This window comes from Podarcis vaucheri, assembly GCF_965113315.1.
Source record: "Podarcis vaucheri genome assembly, chromosome: 7".
NCBI lineage: Eukaryota > Metazoa > Chordata > Lepidosauria > Squamata > Lacertidae > Podarcis > Podarcis vaucheri.
The window spans coordinates 15,202,180-15,214,025 of record NC_138765.1 but is presented as its reverse complement, the minus strand read 5'-3'; the positions used below and the strand labels follow the sequence as shown (position 1 = coordinate 15,214,025).

General features: G+C 43.7%; 1 protein-coding gene across 1 annotated transcript; it reads left to right on the top strand.

Annotated features, from left to right (window-relative positions):
* Positions 1 to 6,728: 6,728 nt before the first annotated feature.
* LOC309537907 (phospholipase A2 inhibitor and Ly6/PLAUR domain-containing protein-like) lies at positions 6,729 to 11,229 on the top strand. The gene is made up of 3 exons (XM_082233053.1): positions 6,729 to 6,873; positions 8,199 to 8,345; positions 11,055 to 11,229. Exons 1-3 carry the CDS (start codon positions 6,822 to 6,824, stop codon positions 11,207 to 11,209), a joined length of 354 nt encoding a protein of 117 aa, XP_082089179.1. The 5' UTR covers positions 6,729 to 6,821; the 3' UTR covers positions 11,210 to 11,229.
* The last annotated feature ends 617 nt before the right edge of the window (positions 11,230 to 11,846 follow it).

The window sequence follows — 11,846 nt, the reverse complement described above, 5'->3', positions numbered from 1 at the left end:
CCCACCATTCTACAGAATTTGAATAAATGTGGGCCGTCCCACCATAGGCAGAAAAAGTTTACTTTTTTCCCATACCCCTTCAGCAGTTCTGAGAAGATTGTGATTTCATATGGGGAGTTTGCATTGGTGTGCAATGCCATCTATGCAGGATTTTCTTAGAATGCTCTCTGCTATAAAAGGAGATTGTTCTACATGGTTTAGATGACCATGGCTCATACCATTTATAATCCTTTATTTGTATGTGAAGGTCTTTCTCCCATGTAAGTTTAAGGCTTAATAATGGACCAGTGGGGGGCGGAAATCCTAATTCTGCATACATAGCAGACAGCAGTCCTTTCCCCCTTTGACCTTAATCTAATAAAAGTACTTCAAATAGCTGTACATTTGGCTGGACCCCTTGAGATATAACCTTTTGCAATGTTGAATTTTAAAATCAGTCGTGCTATTATGGGAATGATGAGGGGGAAAGTCTCCATGTGCATCCATTCCTCTGCCTCATTAAACAAGTTCTGCCCAGGTGCTGCCCTAAGGGTCTGGCAAAAATTAATCCATTTATACAAAGTAATTTATTTTCAATTAATTAACAAACTTTGTAATCTGGCACCACCCATTCTGGTACACTCAGTCACTACATCTCACTGCCCAAGAAACAATTTTTCCCGAAGCATTGCCCTCAGGCCCCTTTCCTTCTCATTTAAATTGCTCTGAAATGGCTCTTTTCTGCATCAGTTGCCTTTGATGGTCCAACTCCTATCTAAGTCGTTACTGACTCTTGCTTATTCCAGCACTATGAAGGCAGTCCTGAGCACATGCCTTTTCTGGGCAATGCTCTCTCCAGGTGAGTTGAAAGCAGATAACCAGAATTCTTTTTATCATCTCAGAATGTGCTGGGAAGGAGGAAGAAGAGAACCTCGGAGGATCATCACTGGAAAAGGAGCAGAGTATAGCATACCTAAAGAGAATAGTGATCAGAGACCACTGATTATACATTTAGCAGAGTGGAAAAGTCTCCTAGTAAGCTACCGTTTCGAAGTGGAGAGCCAGGGCTATACTATCTCTAATATAGAACATGTGGAATTGTGTTTACTTTGTTCCAAAGGAAATCTTCCATTTTCTTTCATTTCTTTGGCCCTTTCCTCCCCTTTCCCACTGTTTTGTGAGCACTGCAGACTGGGCACTCTGGTGTGTTTTCTTTTTTTAAAAAAATTATGATTTTCAGGTTTATACATTTCAATAATTTTACAGTCATTTTAACATTTCAAAACTTGACTTCCTCCCCCCACTTTCTGCAGTTCCTTAAATTTACTCTGGTGTGTTTTCTTTCGTTGTCATCCATTTGGTGCTCAACAACCTTTAAGTAACTCCTCTAAAGCCCTTGGGATGATGTTACTTCTCTATATCATCCCTGAGGATTTCCAGTATGGGGTATTATAGAGGCTGCCTTTGTTGCATTAGAGTGTTTTTTTTATTGATTTTTTTCTCTTTTGATGTCTCGCTGCAGCAAGTATTCACTAGAAAGGGAAGCCTTCCTTTCATATCTAATCCCTGCATCCACAGCTCTTGAATAATGCAATTCCCTAAATTCATCACTATATATAGCAATTGTGGCAGGTCCTTTTCCTATTCTTCTTTAAGTGTGGTAGCCTGGATTGGAGGTGGGTAGAGTTTATAAAAGACATTGATAAATTCATAATAGCATGGGCTAAGTAGTTTTCTTTGTCTGTCCGCAATCTTTCAGCTTCATTGGATGATCAAGAGTTCTAGTGTTATATTAAGAAGGACCAAAGTGTGTCCCTTTAAACGGTCTGAAGGCAGCCCTGTATTGGGAAGTTTTAAATGCTTGATTTTTTTAGTATTTCTATATGCTGTGAGCTGCCCAGAGTGGCTGATGAGTGGGGTATAATAATAATAGTATTAGTAACAACAACAACAACAACAACAACAACAACAACAACAACAACAACAACGATAAAATTATGCATAGCATGGGCATAGTTACAATGGATGTTCAAGAATTTTAGTGTCATGAAAAAGGAACAAAATGAATCTTTTTAAACTTTCACCGAATAATAAATGGTTGTGTAAGAATTGTGTAAGACTCAAAGAAGTGGAGTATTTACCACTGTATAATGATTTTTCATGTTTCATAAAAGTTTGGACCTGCAATCTCCACTTCTCTGTGAATTATTCACAAAACCACAAACACCAAAAAGAAAGAAAGAAAGAAAGAAAGAAAGAAAGAAAGAAAGAAAGAAAGAAAGAAACAGCTTTGCATTAATATTTCTCTCCTGCCTGTAGTTGTACCACTGAAATGCATCTCTGCGGTCAACACTGTGGGATTTATTGATCAGGGTGTGACCTGCTAATTGGTTTACGATCCAACTTAGCTCTTTACAGCGGTCCGGCGCGCTTCCACGCAGCTGCACATTCTGCTCCGTTCAGTCACGCCTAGCAGAGTAAACACAGCGGCAAAGCTGTCACTTAGCTTCAGACAAATACACAGAGTACCGGATTGTCCATTTACAGTTGTTTATTGCGCCATTTCTCAGAAAACTCCTGGACTTCTCGCAGCCATGACAAACTGCGTCCTTCTCTCTCAAAGACCGAGAGGAACAGAACAGAAAAACTCCTCCCAGCTTCCAAAGCTGACGTCAGAATGTTGAGGCATCATGGGAACAACTTAACCTCTTAAGTTCCGACTCTAACACCCCCTCTTGCATCACATTCTGACAAGACCTGTGGAACATCCACATAACTCTCAGAGTCACACTGCGTGAAACTTACCCACGCACCTGTGGCCTGATACCTTTCAGGTGGAATACCCTTCGTTGTGCGACTTGACCGTCTGGGCACAAACTCAGATGTTTCCCCTGACACACCATCACCAGCAGGTGTGTCCTCAGCATCGCGGGATTCCCCCTCTGACTTAAAACGACTTCGAATCCTCTCCATCACACTCACCGGAGAACTAGGCTCACTCTTGGCCTCTCTTTTAACAACTTGTGGAGATGCCCCACCCTGCTCCAGACTTTGGTCAGTGACCTGATCGTCATCAGCAGACTCAGCCTCTCCTTCCTCCTCCTCAGAACCTTCCTGCTCTGAGTCAGACAGACATTCTGATAGAACATCACACTTGACAGGAGTCTTTGACCTTTCATCCTGTTCGTAGAACTCAGCGTGTTTGCTGATCAGCACCTTACTCTGATCACCTGATGGGAATGCAAACCTCCATGCACGCGCTGCTGGCTCATACCCACAGAAGATCATTTTCTGGAATTTGGATCCATCTGGTCCTTGCAAAACCTTAGGCACCGGCACAGACGCGTTCGAACCAAATGTACGCAGAAAATGAATCTGGGGTTTCCTGCCATGCAACAAACCAAAGGGTGTGTCACCTATCATTGAATTGTAGGTACTATTCCAGGTGAAGCCCACATACCTGATTGACTCCAGCCAAAACTTTGGTGGCAACCCAGAATCTGCCAGCAACACCATTGCAGCCTTGACCAGAGCCTCACATCTAAGCTCTGCCACCCCCCTCTGATTGGGTGAAGTCACTGTGTGATGTATCCCTTTCTTGTGAAAGAACTTCTGCAAAGCAGATCCTGTAAACTGAGCACCTCTGTCACTTTTGACTGCTTGCACTCTGGTGGAGAACCTTAGTTCCACCTCCTCAATCCAACTTCTGATCAGCTGTGCTGCATCTTCCTTGGATTTGAGACCATGAATCCAGGTGTTCTGCGTAAAGCTATCCTGCATCGTCAGCAGAAACCTGGCCCCTCCCAGACTTGGTTTCTTTACAGGACCCAATAGATCTATGTGAACCAGTTCAAAGGGTTTGGTGTGTACCCTCTCCACCTTTGAGTAACTGCACCATTTTACCTTTGCCTGTCTGCATGCTTCACAATTTATGGCACATCCACATTCTATAATGTTACAACCTTTGGCGACCTCAGGCAGCACCTGTAGTTCTTCTAAAGAACCATGAGCTGTCCTAGTATGCCAAACATGGGCACATGACACATGAGTGGGAACTGTAGCACGCAGGGCTTGTGCTTTCTCAACCTTCCCCTCACCCTCCAGAGGCGTTTTAAGAATGAAGAGATCATTCTGCCCCTTTTTAAACTTGGCAAGTATCCTCTCTCCTTTGGAGATTGTGCAGACATCATCCTCGAAGCAAACCTTAAACCCCTTCTTTAACAAATAAGGCACAGACAAAAGACAGTGGTGTATCCCTGGGACGGTACAACACTCCAACTGCTCCTGCAAAACAGAAACATAAACATTTGCAACATTAGTTACATTTCGTTTCTGTCCATTTGCGAAAAGTACAGTTTTTCCGGCCGGAACTGCCCTGCAATTCCACATCTCGACAGCAGGGGTCTCTGGAATCAAATTGCAATTAGCTGCAGAGTCTATTACAAAACAAAGCTCAAAGCCTTTCTCACAGCTGTCCTCAAACAATGCCAGACTGGCTGTGAGCTGATAAGTCTCCTCATGGTGTTTGTCACGTCCACCTGACTCAGTCCCACGCCTGGCTGTTCTCCCAGGCTGGTTGCCATGGAAACCCGACTGGTTCCCATGGGAGTTGACCTTGACAACATCCTGCCTGGCCTCCTTGCTCCGGTGGGAGCAATTGCGACGCAGATGTTCCGTCGAATTACAAATGTAACAACGACGAACGGAAAAAGCCTGGACCTTGCATTCCGCTGGCTTGGCTCCGCCCTTACACCCAGAGCTCCCGGTGCCAGCCCTGCCCTCTTTCTGGCGTCGTTCTTCTTCGTCCTGTAAGCGACCCGCCACGTAATTCAGCGTCAAATTTTGGGGATCCATCGATTCCAGAGTTAGACACAGATTGTCATAACTCTTGTCCAGAGAGCTGAGCAAAATGTACACTTTCAGCTCTTCTGAAAAGTTGACCTGTAACAGTCTCAGCTGGTTAAACACGGCCAGCATATCAGTTACATGCTTCCTGATGCTATTCCCAGGACGTAACTTCATCTCAAACAAGCGTCTGGTGGTGTGGATCTTTGCCCCAGCCGTGGTTCTATGGTGCACCCGTTCCAACGCTTGATAGGCCTCACATGCATTCTCCAGCCCCTCAACCAAAGGCAGCTGCGAGCCATCCAGGCTAAGCACGATTGCTCCCAGGGCCCTTTGATTTCTCCTCTGAGAATTACGGGCATCTGCTATCTCAGCTGCTGTAGCTCCAGCCCCTGGTGTGGGAAGTGGGGGTCCCTGGACAGCCTCCCACAGCCCCTTCGCCACCAGCCATGCCTTCAGCCTCCTGCTGTATTCTTGCCAATTCTTGCCGTCCAATTTTTCAAAAGGGACAGAATATGAATCGTGGCCTTCTGCCATGGTCTCCCGTTCTTCCCAGGCGCCCCCAAGCTGTACTCACTTGGTCACCAGCTCTTCCGGTTCCTGTCCGTGGAGAAACGATTCCTTGCTGCCCTCAGCACTGCTGCAACTCAGCCCAGGCAAACCTTTGCTTCTTTCAGCCAGCTGCTTGCCTCAGAGTCAGACCTCCGCCTCCGGCAGCTCCACTGCCTCAGAACGCAGACTTCAAAGCATTCCGGCAGCCTCCAGCGACAGCTTTACAAGCGGTAATTAAGGCTACCCATAACCTGTGGGATTTATTGATCAGGGCGTGACCTGCTAATTGGTTTATGAGTTCAGCGGAGCACCACTCTGTTACTGTTTTTTTTTAAAAAAAATATTATTGAAATTTTACATTTTTAGCATCAAAATATCATCACATATAACAAAAATACCACTCCCCAATTTCCCCCTCCCCTCCACGACTTCCCTGAGCTTCCTCTATTATTTTGGGGGGGGCATATTATCTCTCCCTTCTTATTGGTTGTTTCTATTCTCTAATTTTTTTAAAAATTATTATTATTACTCTCTTATCACTTAAACATGCTCATCCTACATTTATTTTGTTAATTGCAAGTGTTTAATCAAACCCTGTAAGTAAGTCAATTTCTTTGCATTGATTCTGTAAATATGACATGAATGGTTCTCAGTCTTTCTTAAAATCTCTATTGTCCTTGTCTCAAAGTCTTTCCATTAATTTGCCATCCCAGCATATTCCATCCATTTTCTTTGCCATTCTTCTTTGGTTGGTATTTCAACACTTTTCCATCTTTGTGCTAGCAATATCCTGGCCACAGTTGTAGCATACATGAAAAGCTTTTTCTTCTCTTTTGGCAAATCTTGACCTGAAATGCCTAGTAAAAAGGCTTCTGGATTTTTCACAAAAGTTGTCTTAAACAATTTTTTTTACAATTTATTATAAATCATTTCCCAACACTTTTAAATTAATTTACAATTCCACCACTCTGTTACTGTTTTTAAGCAGTAGAAAACACTGCAAACTGTTTTCAAGTTTGTAGGATATATCAGAATGCGGTCTGCAGAATTCTGAAAGGAAGTTCTGCATTATTTCAAATGAAATGTTTTTTACAAGTTTAAATGGAATAGTTCCATTTTTAAAATGCTTCAAGATAAACAAATCCCCAGCACTGTTGTTTCAAAAAGTAGTGGCCCTTCTCCTTGTCTATTAAATTTAATAATACTTTCAATATGGTTAGTCTGAAATGTCCCCCATTCAGCCAGTTAAGAATATGGGAAACATTACAAATAAACTACATTTGGAGTTAATAGACCAGCATTTTTTGCCCCAGTTCTAGGCATTTCTTATAAAATTCTCTTCCACAGTTGCTAATAGAGAGGAAGTTTTCTATGGATGTGCCGCGTCTGAAGTGTGCCATTCGGGCCATTACAGCTTCACTTCAACTCGGGGTAAATTCCTTGACATGACGATCCACTGCTGCAGCAGTGACCTGTGCAACAATGAAACTCTCACAAGTAAGTGTCTACATCTTTTAAAAAATATCCTACATATTATAGTTGTGCTCCAGATTCAGCCAAGGCGCAACCCAAACTGGGCATCTTTTGAGGGATCTTAGTCTCATTCAACTGGGGTTGAGACAGCCTCAGATGGCTAGATCTAGGGCTGAGCAGTGCAGAGCTTTCTGGGGATGAGTTGTCAGGCAGACAGGAAGCAGAGGCTGCCATGAGTGAGAAGGAGAAACACTGAAAAGGAGGACCATTCTGGGAGAATCCCTTTTGAAGAAGGTCCTTTCCTCCTTCCTGCCCTCCAAAGAGGGTCAATGCACAACTCTCTTTGTGTATACACTAATACCTCCATGAATGTCCGCCTTGTCTAGCTCCCATTCCGGCAAACGTCCGCGGCAAACCCAGAAGTACTGGAATGGGTTACTTCCATGTTTGCCGCTCGTGCATGCACGGAAGCACTAAATGGCGCTTCGTGCATGCGCAGAAGTGCAAACTGCTCCCCATGTGTTCACAGACACATCACTTTGCCCTGTGTATTTTTTGGCTAGCAGCCGGGGCTCCAGAACGGATCCTGGCCACAAATCGAGGTACAACTGTATATAGGAGTGTGTGTTTGTCCATGTGTGGTGTAGTGGTTAAGAGCAGTAGTCTCGTAATCTGGGGAACCGGGTTCGCGTCTCCGCTCTTCCACCTGCAGCTGCTGGGTGACCTTGGGCCAGTCACACTTCTGTGAAGTCTCTCAGCCCCACTCACCTCACAGAGTGTTTGTTGTGGGGGAGGAAGGGAAAGGAGAATGTTAGCCTCTTTGAGACTCCTTAAAGGGAGTGAAAGGCGGGATATCAAATCCAAACTCTTCTTCTTCTTTTGAATTTAATGTAGCAGTTTAAGGTTTTTCAACATCTTCCCATAGACAAACTTCAATTTTAACCCATAGAAGATACTTAACACCTATCTTTTGGGGAAGGTGATAAAAAGTATCATTATCTTCATGTGTGAAGATGGAGGCTTAATTCAGCCCTCTTGTGTGCTTAGCCACCTCTCATCACTCTGCTGTAGCAACACCACAATCCCTCCACCACCAGCAGCCTTCTTCTGGAGCTTATCCCTAAAAACACAAGATGAAAAGTTTGAAAATACAATAATGAATGCACCCAAAATTAGTTGCAAGCATATATTATTGGAGTTATCTTCCAGACGAGCATTGCCCTGTAAAGACCTTTTAGCAGCACATAAAAAGCAAATGAGATAATAAATGTATATGTGATGGCAGAGATTGTAGATATAAAGACAGATAAAACCATTACACATACTGACTATAGATTTGATTTTGGCAGTTCTAGATCACAATGCTCTTACACCGAATGGTATGCAGTGCCCAGCCTGCTTCACTGCCAAATTTCAGAATTGTACGAGTGATAAGACCGTCAACTGTCTTGGGAATGAAAATCAGTGTGTTCGTTTTGAGGGAGCTCTTACAGAAGGTAAGATTGCTACTGAACCAGGAAACAAAGTCTGCAAATTACCTTGGAAAACCATGCTGACCCCTTTATTTTCCCCTGTCCCCATTTTATGTTGCCAGAAAAGTAAGAAGCAAGCTTTTCTTCTTTTTTGAATCTGTTTTTAAAAACAATAATCAAAGTTTCTTTTACATGTCAATGCACTTAGTATATCTGTCTCTAATATAAATGAGAGAGAGAAAGAAGCCCCTCTGTCTCCTCCCCCACTTCCTCTGATATCTCCTGTGGATGCATGCTTTTGTACATTTGGCAGAAGGCACCAGTGGGCTCTGCTCCTGGTTAGCTATCCTTGGCACAGACTTTGCCCACAACCAGATTTCAGAATTAATGTGATGGAGGATGGAAGAGAGAATGTGTTGGAGAAAAGAATACTGCCTGGGGAAAGTGTCACATGGAGGAAGAGCCCATCACCTTATGTCACTTGCTTACACCTTATCTCACTTGCTTACACCAGTAGAGGGAATATTCAGGCCTCTCTAACTCTACCTTGAAACTCTCCCCAGACCACATCTCTCTGTTAATAGCAAGCAAAATGGCAGAAACTGATTGGGGCAAAATGCTTGCAATTAGCTCCAAATCTATTTGAAGTTTTATACAGCTAGTTTCTTGAAAACAGAAACCAGTTCCAAAACAGTCTGAGAAACCCTCAGGACTATCTAGGTTCCCTTCAAAGTACTGGTGTCACATAGTTAAATGTGCCACATATCTTGGGAATTGGGCATCTCAAGGACTGCCTTCTCCCACATAAGCCTACTCATCTGTTGAGGTCGCCTGTGAAAGTTCCCCTTCTGGTCCACACACATCCTGAAACTGAGAAGGTCAGATCTACTTAGGGGTAACACCTCAGCCCTCAAATGTACTCTCCGTGGCCTTTCAAGTTCTACGGACATTGGGTGTCATCTGAAAGTGTTTCTTTATAGTCATACTTTTTTATTCAGGACAAGTGGCATATCCCCCTGTTTGTTGCACTCACCACCCCACTCCCATCCAAAACATTTTGAAAGTCTCTCACACCTCTTACAAACATTTGAAGAGTGCATTTCCCTCCTCCATTGTGCTTTTCCACCCCGCGTGACTCCTCCTTCTCTCTCTTTCCCTGTCCCTCCCTCTTTCCCTGATTTCTGAAGGGGTAGACCCCTTTCTATGATTCCTCTGCTATTTGGGATGCTACTCCCTCCACTTCACCCTTTCCTACATGCTCCTTAACCCTACTCCATGATTTATTATCCTTTGTACACCCCACATTCCCATTCCTCCCTCATTTCCTCCCCCTTATTGGTGACCTCTGCTTTTCACACACCCCAATCATTAACCCACCCACTTCATTGATCTGGTCTTACTTGGTACACTTCACTTTGCTCCCCCATCTCAAGGAAACCATGATTGGTACACTCCACCCCCTTAGCTTTTTGTCACTCTTTCACAAACACCTCTCCCTCTTCCTCCCAAATGCACACACATTAATATTCTATCCTTCTTTTCTAAAAAGATGTCTCTCCCTCACAGGCATACATGCATATATACATACCTCTCTGTTTACCTCTCTCTCCTTTACAAAGATGTAGAGACACCTATCACCAAGACACTCATGCATACATACAGCCCCACTGTTTTTGCTTCTCTTTTTCACAAAACACACAGACCACATATGTTCACATACACACATATATCCCCCTCCTTTCTTTAACGCCTGGATACCAAAAGACAATGACTACCTCTATCCACCTTGCTTCCTCTTTCTTATCCATCCCAACACACCATACTTAGGAAATCCTTACTTTTTTGACAATCAAATGATGCTCATCCCTGGAATGAAACAAGCAGCTGGCAGGCAGCAAACATCTAAGCAAATGGGGTGGTCCATATAATTTCTAAGGTAAAGGTAAAGGGACCCCTGACCATTAGGTCCAGTCGTGACTGATCCTGGGGTTGCGGCGCTCATCTCGCTCTATGGGCCGAGGGAGCCGGCGTTTGTCCGCAGACAGCTTGCGGGTCATGTGGCCAGCATGACTACGCCGCTTCTGCCGAACCAGAGCAGCGCACAGAAATGCCATTTACCTTCCCACCGGAGCGGTTCCTATTTATCTACTTGCACTTTGAGGTGCTTTCGAACTGCTAGGTTGGCAGGAACAAGGACCAAGCAATGGGAGCTCACCCCATCACAGGGATTCGAACCGCCGACCTTCTGATCAGCAAGTCCTAGGCTCTGTGGTTTAACCCACCACGCCACCTGCGTCCCTTATATAATTTCTACTCCACCCCCCAAAAAAAAACCAAGCGGGGGCGGGTAGCAAATGCATAATGTCAGCTGTGATTTGGTTGGAATCCTGAGGCATCCAACATCACGATCCTACTTACTCCTCTCAACCTCCACTTCTTCCTCCTCCTCCTCCTCTTCAGATGCCAGGCCTTCCTTCTATGCTTGAGCCTCCTCGGCTTCTCAATTTTCCTTCCCCTCCCCTGCCTCCTCATTGTTATCATGCCATTCATCAGTGGCTGCATGAACATTGTATTCCAAATTTTAGATGAGTTTATGGGATTTCTGCAGATTTTTCAGCTGTATATTTTATAAAAATGAATTATTAAAATTCACATTCACTAACACAACCACAATCTCAAAGGCCCTGGAAAAGCACTAATGTGAACATTTCTTTCTTTCTTCTTCTTCTTCAGGTTTTAATAAGGGGGATAGATTCTTTTTCCATGGATGTGCAACCAAAGATTTTTGTGCCATAAAGGAAAAACAAAAGAAAGGTTTCGGAAATATAGTCCGTATTGGTAACAGTATTGTCACTGCCAGAAAAGAGAATTGTTCTAATGCTTCATAAGTTTGAAGCCTAGTGGTCACAGCCAGGCCTCAAGACCTCTGGGCTTCTTTTATCCTCTTGGTGTTGGGGTTCTGGGTTCTAGCTCCAAAAAGCTATGGTGTAAAATTTAAATCAGTTAAATTTCCAATGTGATCATTATGATAAGAAAATAAATGATTATGGCATATGAAATGTTGGTTCTCAAGTCTATAACTTTCAAATAAATACAGTAAGCCTGCAACTTAATAAAGCTCACAATTTAACAAACTAAAGGGACATATTACCACTTCTGATGGGAGTTCCATTAAATGGCAGCAGTTAGGGAAAAAGTATTTCAGGAAACACTAGACAGGACCTCTTGCTAATGCTTTCTCCATTATTGGTGGGTATCTGGGATGGATGAAATGAAAATGGAACCTATAAAGAGCTGGTTTGCTATACAGAAACAATCCGTGCATTAAAACTCCATGCCCAAACACATTTTTCCTTGCTCCACAGCTTTCTCCCTGAAAACCTGCTCTTTAAAGCTGAATCAGAGCAAATGGCAATCCAGGGAGAAATGGTAAGTGTGTGGACACTGAGGTCCAATGCTGAGGGCCTTCTGGTGGTTCCCTCGCTATGAGAAGCCAAGTTACTGGGAATCAGGCAGAGAGCCTTC